The sequence below is a fragment of the Gossypium raimondii genome, chromosome 5 (genome assembly GCF_025698545.1).
Source record: "Gossypium raimondii isolate GPD5lz chromosome 5, ASM2569854v1, whole genome shotgun sequence".
NCBI lineage: Eukaryota > Viridiplantae > Streptophyta > Magnoliopsida > Malvales > Malvaceae > Gossypium > Gossypium raimondii.
Window position 1 is genome coordinate 10,620,701 of NC_068569.1, and position 15,716 is coordinate 10,636,416.

At 34.4% G+C, this 15,716-nt stretch overlaps 1 protein-coding gene across 1 annotated transcript; it reads right to left on the bottom strand.

Moving 5' to 3' along the window:
• Positions 1–1,806: 1,806 nt before the first annotated feature.
• Positions 1,807–11,892, bottom strand: LOC105769347 (uncharacterized). The gene is made up of 12 exons (XM_012589911.2): positions 11,277–11,892; positions 9,093–9,319; positions 7,638–7,705; positions 7,077–7,145; positions 6,535–6,893; positions 6,323–6,391; positions 6,155–6,243; positions 3,377–5,491; positions 3,192–3,269; positions 2,998–3,109; positions 2,362–2,412; positions 1,807–2,279 (listed from the first exon to the last, which is right to left on the bottom strand). The coding sequence occupies exons 1-12, from the start codon at positions 11,628–11,630 to the stop codon at positions 2,229–2,231; spliced, it is 3,642 nt and encodes a 1,213-aa protein (XP_012445365.1). The 5' UTR covers positions 11,631–11,892; the 3' UTR covers positions 1,807–2,228.
• Between the last annotated feature and the right edge of the window lie 3,824 nt (positions 11,893–15,716).

Sequence of the window (15,716 nt, forward strand, 5' to 3'; positions counted from 1 at the left end):
TTTTTATGAAAGAAGAAAGCTCTAATATTAAAAATGGGGTTTGGGGATTTCTTGAAATAGAAACAGAGTGAGCAAAACACATTGGGTCCATTTTTAGATTGTCCAAATACGCTTGTTCATTGCTTGATTACCACTCCTAGTTTACTCCTGCATATTTTAACATTAGACGTCATTAACACCATTTTAAAGATTAAACAAATCTTAATTGTCATAAAAAATAATAAAAAGGGATAAAAAAGAAATGAAAATAGCAAGACATACCTTGAGAGATGGGAATCAGGAAGCACGTCAACCGGCGAAGGAAGCGTTTGATAATGAAGAAAGCCGGTTCTGGGTAGAGGAAGCTCCGGCAAACGTGGCAGAGATATGTGCGGCGGATAGGTGGTGGACTGACCGACCAGACTAATTGCAAGTTCGAATTGGTTCGAGGAGAAGCAGCTGGGTAGATGGAACTGATGAAACGGGCGCTGGAATGAAGATGAGATGCTTCCTGTTGGTGCGATGAAGCTTGGACGGAGGTTGCAAGGATTTCCCTTTTGCTGGTTCACGATTAGAATGTAAGGGGATTTTCCAAATGAATAATGAAGCTTTGGGAAAGGGGAACACTGTGTATTTTGGTTTTTGGTAAAGCTGTGTGCTTGACTGCTACATAATTTATCTGTTCCTATTTTCTTAGATGTAGATGATGGCAAGGTGAGTCAACAGGGGTTGATTGGCGTACATCAGCACTTGGGATTGAGCTATATTATCATTTTCGTTCATATTGTTACTATTTTAATAATCTTAAATCAGCCTTAATTTGGTTTTAAAAAATCTAAAAAGTTGTTACTAAAAATTAAAAAATCAATTGGCTCTCAAATATATAAGGAAAATAATAATTAAGCCATTTCATTAATTGAAATTGTTATTGATTGACTAGATGTTGTTGTGAATAATAAAAACAATGGGAAGTTGACATGTTGACATACCAATTAAAAATACTTAAAACACATTGTCATAATGAACCTGGACAAGCTAACGTCTTGTGTTTATATGAATTTGGACATTCATATTAATAAATTAATTTTGAATGTGGTTTAAAATATTATAAAATAATTTATTAGAACAGTAAATAATATAATTGTTAAAAATTTAAAATAGGATCATGAGTATAATTGGAGAATTTTTTTTCTTCACTAGTTAATTCGGCTTGAAGACTTGAACATTTTCTATTTTTGATATTTAATTTTTTTATTATCAAAAGTAATAATTAAGCTATGATTTCATCACAGAAGTTGTCCTAACCGTAGTCAATAATTTTGTAATAATTTTTTACAATATTATGAACTACATCCATAATAAATTTGAACAAATTTAGGATAAATATGGATATCCATGTGGCCAAGTCCAGCTATATCTGCATGCTTATCCACATAGCATGACTTCTCATTGCATTCATCGATGGTAATTTCTATTAATGCAAAGGTATAATTAATTTTTTTTATGGTAGTGATCTTTCAATTGAGTACAATTCTTTTCAAAGAGCTCAATTAATTATTTTAACTAAAAGACCCTAAAAGAAATCTGCTACGACAATCACTTTGAATTGAAGGAACGGCCAAGTCCGTGCTATAAAGAAACTCTCCAACTAGTTTGAAAAAATAAGACACGGACACCATTTCTGGCAATAGTTCTGCTAATGTTGTTGACAAAAGCTTTAAGAAGTATTGATCTCTGGTCAGCAGCCACGCCACTAACACTGACCCATCTCTCTCTAAATATATGCATTTGCGTGTTACACTCAAAACTATGCCGAAGTCTAAGCAATGCTTGAGAATCCTTTTTCCTTTTCTTTTTTTTATTTTTTCAATAATTTGTATACACATTGAAACAAATTGTTGGTAGCAAGCAAGATTAAACAAAGCTGTCAAAAAAAAATCTAGAACAAAATTTGGGGCCAAAAAGCCAAATTTCTACACATTATACACACCCAATTTGGGTACCAGCCTATTTGCACATCACACATTCAATTCTTCAAGGACCATGGACACAATGCGACGGATTCCGATCACCTTGAATGACCAACAATAACCATTTACAAGTGCTCCATTCATAATGAGGCAAAGCAACACTTCACTTTGGTAAGAATGTCTATCTGAAAGTAACAGAGAAAGGTCTAGCCGATTGCACCTTAGGTGTGAACAAGGAGGATCCAATCTGTTGGATAACACGTTAGTAACAATTCATTATCAATCCGTTGAGTGCGACTCAGCAAACTCTATGAGCCTCTGCTTAAGGTTCTGCAATAAGGAAGAAACTCTTGAGTTACTAATCATAAGAAAAGAGGAGATAGTGAGATTAACTGACGGTACTATCAATCACCTTCAGTTCTTGATGAAGCACAATAAATATTTTTTTCAGTCTTTTATGTCTCTGCCAATAGAAACAGTAATTGAGTCAGAACATAAATCCTACAGCAATTTTTTCAAATTTTCAATTAAAAGATGGACACTAGCAACATTTCAGAAGCCAGGCATATTACAGATAGAAACCTTCAGCATCCATGCATTTCTAAATGATACAAGTACTGAGATTTTCATACACAGATGCAAAGCACTGGATACTGTTGGAGACCTACCACAATAATTTCTTTTTAATATCCAATTATCACTATATGCATAACTTCTTCCAGACAATAAAATAATGAAGTAATTTTGCCACTAGTAGACAAATCTTATCCCTCGATCTTATTCTGCTCTACTCTAAACACCCTGCTTAAATGAGAAATTACTGTTCACTGCTATTTATCAACTAATTAAACAACGATAAGGAGGTCAGAGTCATATTGCAGAACCATACTTTTAAATAGGCATCAATACCTAAACTTGATAATAAACCGAAATTCAATATATGAGGCAAGAGTAGTGAAATGAAATCTCTCGAGAGGATTCCATGTCTTAAACCATTCCACCCTCAATAAGAGAACATATACCACAGAAATTAGAGAGAAATATCTACCATTCCACATTGGTGATAAGACTCCTTCAATTGGTCCAAGGTCTTGTAATATTTCTCCTTGTCCCTATCTTTCGAATATTCAAGGTCCTTACCCAGCTTTTCAAATTCATTCCTATATGTGAGAGGTTAGTTCATTAAACACAAAGTCCACCAAACCTCATAAAAGAGAAAGAATTCTGAAGTCCGAACAATACCTGTAGGTCTGTAGGGTCTTGTCCAAGTCCTCGTAAGATTCATATTTTTCACGAAATTCATTCACATACTCTTCATACCTAGCAAGTAAAATAGAAGTTCGAATTAGATGGCACAGTCCTCTAAATTTCAACACAGCTACCACATTCTAAATTTAACAAATGCATCTACAACTATGACTACTTACTGAGATGAATCCTTAATGGGACCTCTGCGCTCTGGTTCATCTTTTTCATACTTAAAATAAGGCAAACAGTCTTCATCAGAAGAAGACCCCCTTTTCTTTCGACCATTTACATTGCCCTCTTTCAAAACTGCATCCTTACGTGAATCAGTCATATCCGCCATTTTATTAGACGTTGGTATCTTACTTTCCTTTATGAACTGAGACACTGATCCTCGTTTGGATTCCTGCTGTTGTGGTGCACTAGTCGGTGCTTTCTTATGGCTTTCACCAAAATCCTCCAGGACAACTCCCAGTTTTGCGCCAATTTCTGTTTGTTTGGTTTTACTGTTATCTGCCAATCTGTTAAACTGTGACCCAACTTCTGGACGGTCAAACCTTGACAGCTGTTGCTGTTGAGACTGAACAACCTTATGATGCGATCTGGATGAATCTTCAACATGATGTTCTGGGGTTCTTTTAAGCCCACTTAGATTAGGTGAAGGTGGTTTTCCCGAATCCCAGTTTGTCTTCCCAGCAGGTTTTCCCCTGCTTAGTCTACTACCTGACTGTTTAAAGGAACCTTTCTTCTCAAATTGCTTCTTTACAGGAGTTTCATCAATCAGCGGCTCACGAATCTCACCCAACTCCAAGTGTGAAAGCTCTCGTTGAAGAACATTGCTTTTCCCATTAGCTGGATATCTATCTTCATTAACCTTGCTGTTATCCTTCGGGGAAGAATTAATATAAGTGCCAGAATTTTGTCCAGAATCCTTGGGCTTTCCAAAAGTTTCACCATGTTTCCTGTGGTGGAAATCAGAAGGTACAGCATTTTTACCTCCAATATTTTTAGTATTTGTTGATAACTTCTTTTCCTTCATTACACCATCCTCATTTTGGGCGTCCCTAGTAGGGTTTTCTTTTTGAATGATATAACCTTCATGCACATTCTTCTCAGCAAACTTACTACCATGTCCCGAGCTCTCAGTATGTTTCAAAGGCCTTTCAGCCGTATTAACAGCTTTACCCCGAGCACCTTGATCAGATGATCTACGACCTGATTGATGAAAATCTGTACTAGATTTTTGGGGAAACACCAGAATGTATCCTTTTTGAGAGTCAGCATGCTCCCTATCACCTTTATTTGAGCTTTGGTAAGACTCATCTACAGATCTGCTACTCGCAAACAACTCGGCATCTCTACTCCCAGAAACAGGTGGTTGAGACATGCTTTCAGACTTCAATCTTTTAGAACGCTCAGATTTCTCATCAATGTGCGTCAGATCAGATCCCCTTTTAGATTTCGCTTTGCCAGACTTCTCTGGGTAATTAGATTGTTCATTCCTGACGCTATTCTTGACGATGTTTTCTGTGTCATCAAACAAATTTCCTATGAAATTTTGGCGCTCCTGGAATTCATCAAGATCAGATGAAGAGGGTTTCGTTCCTTCCTCATGTTTCTCACCTTCTTTGTTAGAATTGGCAGCCATTCCAATTTCCTGTTCATCTTCAGGCAAGTCTTTTTCTATGTCAACAGCATCTGATCCAGGACCCTCGATATCAACAGCATAAGATCCATCATCATCTTGATTTCCATCCATTCCGTTATGCAGAGACATGTCATGTTCAGCTTGCCATGGTATAGGTGAAGTCAAAAGTCCAGGTTCAGAGGTCAGCATATCCTGCTTTGTCTCTTTGTCATCGTCACTTGTCATTATATCCACATCCTCATCAGACCCTTCCTTGCTGTTGGAAGAAGCATCAGTTTCACTATCACTGCTACTACCGCTCCCACTTGCTGCTGGACTTGCACTCCTACTTCTACTCCTGCTGTGGCTTCCACTGTCGCTTCCACTGTCACTGCTGTCACTGTCACTATCACTATCACTGCCACTGTCACTAGCACTATTTGCTTGCCCCTCACTATTGTCAGAAGCTTTTCTCTCACCACCCAAATCAGGTGAAAGTTGTTGGATGTCAATTTGTTCCATTGGATCAGATGCTACTGTAAGTTTAGAGTCTAAATGGGTCTGTTCCTCTACTTCATCAGTTTTCTCCGCCAAGAATGATACTGGAGCCAGTGTCTGGTCTTGGTTTTCTTCAGGAGCTGGAGCCTCGTGACGGTTACCTTCAGGTGAACTGCAAAAATATAGACAAACAACATGAAGGCCATGTATACTACAACAAATAAAACACAGGTAAGCTTTTATCCAAGCAAGAAACTAAACCAAGAATGAGGTTCCCAGGGTTCTTAACAATTAGAAGAGGCACCAACCAACTTTGAATGTACTAATACTTACTGAAAACTCTGTAAGATAATCATTAATAAAAACTAATAAGAAAATCAACAATAACCAGAGCAACAGTTAGTTCTGAATAATCAAGCAAAAGATTTATGGCATGAGATTCCCAAACAAGAAAATGAATCTTGTTCATTTTGTATGTTATAAAAACATGAGATTCCAAAAAGCACCCAAATGATAATTTCTCTAAAATGTAGGAGCTAAATAGAAAATAGATCTTGAATATATATAAAAGAAATCTCCTCCTGAATTTTATTAGTTAAGATTGCAGTAAGATCTCAGAGGAGAAAAAGTCGTCTATTTCTAGCAAATTACAGCTAACCTACTTATATATACGGCAAAGCTCAGTTAAAGTTCTTTTCGTACTAAAATCTTGCCCTGAGTTATGCGATGAGAATAAGAAATCATGAAATATAAAGATAAAATATAAATTACGAGAACTCAATTCAGTTACAAGACTATTCAAATCAACCCCACTGGAAATGAAAATGACAGGCACCTTCCACTTTCAGACGACGATTTCTTCAAGCTTTCCAACTCCACTCCTGGTTTCAAGAAATATCTTCCTGGAGCATGGAAAGTTGCAATCTGATGCAAAAATTTAAAGGAAGGCATAAGATTACATGCTATTCTTAAAAATACTTTGCATCAAGTATCCATCACTTACTTTTTTTAAAATGGGCTCGATCTTTCGAGCAGAGTTTGGAATTGTATCACCAACAGCTTTCTCCAAGGCCTGTCACCATTTCAGGGAAAGAAGAGAGAGAAAGACTGAGATAAAATAATCCAAAAAATAAAGCAGCTGACTGAAGCCAACTACATGCACTAGTAGCAAAGAGGGCAATTAATTTAAAACATCCACTAAACCCTAGCACTTGCCTTTAAGCTCATCCCCTTGGGGTTCTCCTTCAGTAGACTGATCAGAAGACTCTGTAAGTCCGTTGGCTTAGGTCCAAAATTTCCCCTGCGTTCTTGCATCTCACGTCCTGCACTAGAAGCCCTGCTTGGTATTTCTTTATCAGAGCTGGAAATACTTTCTTTGCTCTTCACCAGAGAAGGCATAACATCCTCACTGCCAGCATGAGTCTTGGTGGTATTTCCAAGACCACTTGGAGATACTGCAGCATCAGAGCGCTCAAGTGGAGATGGTAAAGGTGAAGATGAGCGTCTTCCCTTCGCAGTAGCAGCCGAAACTAATCCAGGTCTATAGCCAGATTTTGGAGGGCCTCCAGCAGCAGCTGGTGCATAAAACATACATTGCAATACACATATCAAGACACTTAGACAGAAGAGGAAAGAACTGCCAAAACTGCAAACTAATTAGAAGTATAATCTCAATACCTCGTACAGATTCAGTGAGACCATGCCAAAGAAAAGGTAATTTCATATTCAATTAATTTAATGAAATCCAAATTATTTACCTTGAGGTGTGTCGTTACGCTTCTTAAGAGCAAGCTCCATTTTTTTAAAATGGGACTTCCATGGACTAGCTGCAAACACAAGAGACATATAAGACAGTGAACATTCATGCTTTAAAAATTGACGTGTTCTAATCTTAAATGCTCTCTACCAACAATTACTTTCAGTGAAAAACATTTTCAATGGGTTTTTTCTTCTATATCTTTTTGTATGTATTGTGCATGCAAATCCTTTTTCCCTAAAGTGAGTGAGGATCAAGGCTAAAAATATACATAAGATGAATCATCCTCGTTACTAAGGGATTCCATGATTGAAAAAGTAACTTTTGGATATCATCTCTGTAACACAGGCATCAGAGAATCTGGGAGTAGGACAATGAAATGAAAATTGCGTGCATATATAAAGCATTCTAAGAAATATGCTAGGGAAGAGATCTTAAATAGACCTAAGTCCAGGCATACCCCTGTTCTGATGCTTATTGTCAGCAAAAACAAAAATATACTGTGTATGGAAGAAGAAAGGGGGTTGAGGTGCAAACACAAACATCACAAAGAAAACCTTACCCTCAGCAGCAACCATTTGCTTGATTTGATTCTTCATTGATGGGTTTCCATGGTCTAATATAATAGCTCTGTCATCAACACCAAGGTGAAAAGACAAAAATAATGTTCATTTAACTTAACCATAGTGCCAAAAGCGACGAAGAACATAAGAATGTAGCATAATAAAATATTTACAACATATCAACAACAAAAACCACATAAAAGATAAAACGATGGCCAGAGTTTCTTCATGAAACATAATCAGGGAGAAGAATTCAAATTTCTAATACAAACTAGGAAATGGTAAAAAGTTTGATATGATAAAGAGCTTCTTAATTAGAAGGGTTTCTGATCTTGTTTGACTTGTCTCTGTAATATGGAGAGTGTTGCAAATCTTTGTGAATGCTCTTTTTCAGCTAGTGTCGATTCTGAATTCTTAAAGAAGCACTTAAACATCAGAAACACAGCAAAAGATTGTATGGCGAACTCTAGCAATGCTGATTTCAGAATAAGCAATGTGAAAAGAATTATATATGTTGTGATTATGAACAAATTTGGGGAATGAGGATGACAAAAACAATACTTTACAAGGCGATTTCAGATGTTAGACAGCTGTTTGCACCAAACTTATTGATATTATTTTGAGGCTGATGATTGGGTTACATAGGTTAAGGCTATTATTTTTAAAATTGGAACTTGGGAGATGAGCTTCAACCTGAGAAAGATCAAATGTAATCCAAGGTCTCAGAGGTTACAACGATACATAGAATGATGATGAGTCCCTGTCAGAGAAAAGATGAGGATAGAGGCTTTCTGAAGAATTCTAGAGATGATGGAGTACTTGCTTTTTTAGGAACTGACTAGCCTACATCCTTCCACTGCATTCCTTAGAGGACAATGAAAAAGGACCAAGAGATTGCACTCATGCATACCAATCACACTATTACCATTTCTTCAGGTTCGCATAGAACTAGGTATGGGAAAGATCTTGCAATGCTGAAAAGGCCGGTTCAGTAGATTACAAAATTTCAGCCAAATTTTCATTGGCAAACAAAGGTGTGGAGAAAAAATTATCTACGTAATTAATTTGCAGAGTTTTGTACTATTTTAGGAGGTTTCCACAAATGGTGTCTTTATTTACCCAAAAACAGCTAAACGAACTAACTGAAGTGTATTAAATGAAACTCCAGATGCAGAAAACGTAAACCAGCTAGATACTCTTAAATAAAACAAGTAAAACAATAGCAATTAATAACCAGCTAAGTAAATGTTAATAGGTGTCTCTTCACATATCGTGTATTACCAACATGTTATTCTAAGAGAGCCTCTATTTTGATAACCAACCATAGTAGAATATGTATCTAGATCTGAATCATCTTAACTGGACATACACAACAAAGTACATTAAAGAAAGGGAAGACAAATATGCAGGCTTAGGCAAACAATGATGATGTGAAAACCATCCAGATAACATACTTGCGAGATTTAAGCTTGCGTTCAAATTCCTCTGACCGCATCTTAACATGATTTGTTGTCGATTCATCCAAGACACGTTGAACATTCAGTTTGCGCCATGCACACCCAGATTCAACAAGCAAACCATTTCCATCTTCACCCATTTGACGTTCTTCATATATATCACACAGATCACCAAATTCCGGTGACCAAGTAAACCTAAACTCCTTGCCACCAACATCAATAACCTACAGTAGTGATGATCAATTAAACCCACATTTTTAATAATTAACAGGTCACACATAAATGTAAATGAAAAGAGACTTGCAACTTCAGTCTCCAAAAGTCAAATGAATAATGGGAAGAATCATTAGTTAAAAATAAGCATAGAAAATCAAATCAAGATTTTTGGTCTAGCGACATCTCAAGGAAACACAAAACTCCTAAGCCCTAAACCATATTTTGTGTAGTCCAAGTCAATAACTGTCAGACCAGAAAGGCCATCTATCAATGATGAGAATTTAGTGCATAATTTTAAAACCACCAGATACAAGTAGAAGCCACCAATGCAGTCAATAAAAATATTGAGTCATGAAGGTGCCTCAGAAAATATAATGCAATCAAAATAAAATTTAATCCATCCTGCACTAAATTCTTGTGCTGATGATATAAGGATTTATTTACCATCAAACTGACCATGCAAATGATACAACCTTTTGTTGATACGCAAGAACTACCAACATTGGTAGACAGTGATAACTATCATTTTAAACAAGTTGACTAGATTTGCTTGCTTTTCTGCAAATGCATACTTTTTTCAGAGGTTTAGGTATGTGAACAATCCTGCATTAAACTTTCATTTTTACATGTTTTACAACTGCTCCTACCTAAAGTGACCCTCTATCATATCTTGTACACATGGACTTAAAAGCCATATCATATTCAAAGTAGGAATCACCAAATTCAGAACCTAAATCATCAGATACTAAATTTAATCCATCCTGCACTAAATTCTTGTGCTGATGATATAAGGATTTATTTACCATCAAACTGACCACGCAAATGATACAACCTTTTGTTGATACGCAAGAACTACCAACATTGGTAGACAGTGATAGCTATCATTTTAAACAAGTTGACTAGATTTGCTTGCTTTTCTGCAAATGCATACTTTTTTCAGAGGTTTAGGTATGTGAACAATCCTGCATTAAACTTTCATTTTTACATGTTTTACAACTGCTCCTACCTAAAGTGACCCTCTATCATATCTTGTACACATGGACTTAAAAGCCATATCATATTCAAAGTAGGAATCACCAAATTCCGAACCTAAATCATCAGATACTAAATTAACCAACAAGGAAAGTCTATTAAGATTGAACATATACACATCTGAGGAAAACATATTAAGGCACACCAAACTCATCAAGACATTCTACAGATTACACACACAAAAAAAAAAAAACAGATGCCAGACAGACCCAACTTCCTCATGGCCTACTAGAAGTCCAGAATTAAAGGCCGGGAGGGGGTAGTGGAGATAAAGAACAAGCAAGCCCAGCAGAATTATAAGAACTACCTAAATATCTGCCAATAAACCGCCAAAATAAATCTACGTAAAATAACCGAATGCAACCCACAATCACCTTGAAAAGATCAGATGCAAGCATCAATATAAGAAAATTCACAACCCACCCCATAAAACCACCCAATATGAGGCTAAACTAGGTTGCAAACCCCCCCCCCCCATAAAGCAACTAACATTTCCATAATCCGTAGGAAACTAAGAACTTAGAAAACAAGATCACAACAAGTTTACATAGTTACACACAAACCAAAGTTCAGAAAATCAAAAGCTAGCCAGTAAAAAGTAACCCTAAAATGCAAAAATAATAAATTAAAGTTCCACAAAAATCAAATAAGCATTGTAAAATTTTCAAAACGACAAAAAAATCCGACAATTTTGATCAAGCAGCATTCTTTCCTAATAATTTTATCCCCCTAGACCATCGAAAATTAAAAGTACAGTTAAAAAGAAATTAGGCTTAATCTAGATGAATTCCAATCAAGCAGCATGTTATCGCACTAGTTTCATCTCTAAAAAAACTTCCAAATTCGAAGAAAAAGAATGCAATTTGAAATAAATAGCTATAAAAAATTTTAAAAAATGAGCAAACCCAACTGGATTCTTGTTTAGAAACTCACGTTCCCAGTAGGGTGAGTCGGAATTGAATCAAATTTAATCCTGGCCGTCTCTCCTTGAGCCTCGAGCCGCCTGATCTCCTCCACCAAATCTGGCGCCAGTCTTATTATCATCGCAAAGGCCAAAGGGTTGTTCCCAGAAACAAGAGAAAAGCTCTCTTCGACAGACGGTGCGGGTCCTGAACCGCCCCCAATACCGGGGCGGTTACGAGGGGCGGAGCCAAGGGAAAGCCTGCCTGATTGGGTAGCAGAAGAAGGGCGCTGTGGCGGCGGCGGAGGAAAAGAGCGGTTCCGAGGGCCTCCGCCCCCACGTCCGCCGCCTCCACCGCGACCGAGCTTGGAGGAGCCTCCGTACATTATTTTTGCGGGAGGGTTTTACTAGATTTGTTCCGTTTAAGTTATTGTGACATGGAAATTGTATTTGCATACGTAAATTTATACGTATGCGTTTCCGCGTTTGTACGAATATAAATAGAAAGAATGGCGGCGCGTGCCGTTTCTAGTGGCGGAGGGAAAAGATAGATAAAGAAGGATACGGTAGCCCAAAGGAGTACTGCAACTACGAGAGATGACCTTTGGGGTTTGATTCTATTTTTGTTCCCTTTTGTTGTGTGTGTGTGTTTTCCTTTTAACTGCGAGTCTGTTTTATGGAAAATTCCACGCGAAGCTCCCTAAGCTGGATTTTATTTATTATTACTATATAATTTTGATTCCATGTTTTTTTGTTAGTATTATTTTTAATTATGTAACAACTTTGAGTAATTTTGCAATAAAATAATTAAATTATAACACATACACATTTTAAATGTATCTTCTGTATAATATCTCAATGCAACATAGTTTTTTAGTTCCACGACACAAACTGTCTATCTTCTTTAGTTAATATGTAAAAGTTAAAAACAATAAATGATGCATATAACGAAATTTTAAAATATATAAAAAATGCTATTTAAGATATAAAATTTAAATAAAAACATTTGGTCCATTTTGTAATCAGGATTAAAAAAAACCTTTAGACAACTTTGGCTAATGAAAAAGCATCATATAACATGTTTTGGCTAATAAAAAAATATAACGTGACAATTAAGTTTATTTAAAATAAAATATTAAATTTAAATTCAAAATAGAAATTTATAATATTAACTATTTAAATATTTTTAAAAAAACTTTTGACTTTGACCAATCGTTGACCCATGTTGACTGGACACGTTGTGATAATAAAACATGTCACGTGTCTTTCTTTTATTTTTTTAGTATTACATATATTATATTAGTTAAAAATGTATAATATATAATATATAATTTAAAAACTATAATTCTAAAATATATAATTTTAAATAGTTAAAACAATATATGAAAATTAAAATTGTTATAAAAATAAAAAATAATTTAAATAAATTGTAAAAAAACTTAAAATTTAAATACTTTTTAAAATTTTAGAATTATATATTTTATAATTAATTTTTATTTTTAAACTTTTTAACTATTTTACAATTTTTATAGTTTTTACATTTTTTACATTTTGTAATAATATTATTAACTCCAACTAATTTCTTTCCAATTATCGTATTTTTGTAAATTTTATTTTTATAAATTATATTCTTTTCTAGATTTTATATATATTTGAATTTGTATACATTTGTTTCCATTTTATATTGTTATGTGTATATACATTTAATAAAAGAATTTTTTTACATAAAGACACCATGTGGTGCTTTGTGATTAACTATAAAAAAATTTGTAGTCTATAAAAATATAATAGAAACTTACTTTAAATACTAAATTGAGACATAAAAAAGTTTAGATACTAAAATAAGAAAATGGGTATACTTTAGAAACTAAGGGCTTGTTTAGTAATGCTTAAAAAATATTTTTGGAAAAAATTGTGCTAAACAATCTACTTTTGACTGAAATTTTTATTTTTCAAAATCACTTTTGATTTTGAAAGGAATAAGCTAAAATTTTTTATTTTCCTCTCCCAAAAACACTTTTAATGCTTAATTATTTTTCACCCTCTAACAACACACTACTTTTCCCTTTTTTAGTGCTTAATTACAAATGTGTTAAAATCATTCATTAAAAATTAAAAAATATTTTTAAAATAATATACATGTGTTAATATCTAATTATAAATATCTAATGGTTATATTTAAATATTTAAAACATAGTTTATATATTCTAATTAAATTTTATAAATAATTAATATTTATTGCTTACAAATATTTAAAATTTATGTTTCATATATTAAGATATTAACAACAAGTTATAATAAAATATTTTTATATTATTACTAAAATATAATAATATTAACTAATTTAAATATTATTTAAATATATATTTGTTACTTGATAATAATATGTCTAAAATGAACATTTTATTTCTCAAAATGACTTCTTAAACTAAATTTTTCAAAAATATTTTTAAAAATACTTTTCCACAACACTTTTAAAAACACTTTTCAAATGTATTACTAAACTAGTCCTAAATCATGAATTAAGCTTATATAAAACTATGTGTATATTTTACTATTAAAAGCTAAATAACTTTTAAGAATAGTTATTCAGGGCTATCTCCATGAGTTTTCTATTACAATGTTACTATCTCTCATATTCTAAAAACAATACATATAAGGGATAAAATATAAAATTATACATAAACTTTGGTCTAATGTGTAATACCATACACTAATTTTGATTTTGTGTAATTTTATACATTAAGTATTGATTTGGTTCAATTTTATAAATCATTAACACTATTATTAATATAACATCATTTCACATTAACATATAACACAATTATTGATATAACGTCATTTTACATTAACATATTGCGTACATGAATAACTATATTTATTCAATATAAAAGGATAAACTATCGCATAATCACTCTAAAATGATTGCATTCCAATTTTAGTTAATTTAACTCTATTTTTTCAACTATTTTAAAATGTTGCTATTTTGATCAACCCTTCGTTTGTTGGAATACTTGCTGTGTTGTCATGTGTATACATTTTTATACGTTCATTAAATTAATTTTCCAAAAAAATAAAAATAAAACCCCTCATTTTGCAATCCCGAACGTTTTAGAGTTATGCTCCTATCAACCTTTCCCAACCAAAAAAAGCATTCGTCACAGAGTAAAGGGTTCAAAGAGGAAATGGCAGCAAAAAGGAATGCCCCTGCTAAGACCCAAAACCCTGATCTTGTACGTGGCGTAGGCAAGTATTCCAGGTCCAAGATGTACCACCACAAGCGCAGCCTTTGGGCTATCAAGGCCGAACACGGTGGCATCTCCCCTCGCTATGACCCCAATCCTAAAGCCCCTCTCACCACTAAGGCTCCTAAGTTTTACCCCGCTGATGATGTCAAGAAGTTGCTACTTAATAAGCGCAAGCCTAAACCCATTAAGCTCAAGTTCTTTTCTGAAATGATTATTCGTTTATTTATTTGTAGATCTCCGAAAATGTGTTTCTCATTGTTGGGTTTCTTGGATGGGCCTTGGGAGCGACAAAAGTGATGCTTGAGTTAGATAATATTGCAGTAGTCCACGTAATTCGCACTAAGCTGGATCATCAACATAATAGTCCAGTCGATAAAGAATCTATTGCAGCTTTGTTGGACAGTGTGTCGTGCATGTCTACGGTAACCGTGCAGCGGATGCTATGGCTAACTCGGGACTGAGTCGAAACCTGGGACTGCATTTATTTGTTGTTTCTCCTGCAGCATTATGTTAGCTTGGATCAAGCGAAAAAAGTTGTTCCTCGGAATACTTTGTTCAATAATTTATTTCTACACAAATCAGTTTAACGTATTTCGTTGTTTTAGCTGTGACCATAATCACAGGGAAATGGATGGAAACTTGATGATGATGATATCCCCATTGTTGAACTGTCTGTATGAAACTTCAACATATATTACTCGTATATATTTAATATGGACATGTTTAGGTATGATGTTAACGAAGATTTTAATCCATCTTGCTCTCCTGGTCGTGCTCAATTGGCTGGTTCCTCTTCAACTGGGAACAGTGACATGATTGTTATATTATATCCTATTTTCAGAAATTATTGATACCAATAGAAATGTAATGCAAAAAGCCTCCAGCAAGTTGTGAGTTGGACAGCCAAAGCTCTATTTCGCTTATATCTATCTTTAGTCTTTATTTTTGGGATACAATAAATGTGGGATACTAGTATAGATATGCACAGCAACGTGATAGTATTGCCTAGTCAAATATATGTCCAAAACGCTGAATCAGGACTGCACATTAATAGTGTTTGATTCATTGGTTGATGCTGACTACATTAATGGTTGGGGGTTCAACGAATAAGAAAAGCCCTAACTTCCCTGTATAATTGTATGTCTTACTATCTATTGATAGTGTTATATATTGTGGGACAAAATTTTCCATTTCTTTGCCTAAAAAGGATTACAGGGAGCCTCG

Excerpts from the sequence above, each read along its gene's own strand:
- LOC105769347 (XM_012589911.2), bottom strand. The coding sequence starts at position 11,630 with ATGTACGGAGGCTCCTCCAAGCTCGGTCGCGGTGGAGGCGGCGGACGT. Across the intron at positions 7,146-7,637 it reads GCAAATGGTTGCTGCTGAGG|CTAGTCCATGGAAGTCCCAT; the intron begins GTAAGGTTTTCT and ends TTGTGTTTGCAG. Across the intron at positions 6,894-7,076 it reads GCGTAACGACACACCTCAAG|CTGCTGCTGGAGGCCCTCCA; the intron begins GTAAATAATTTG and ends TTTATGCACCAG.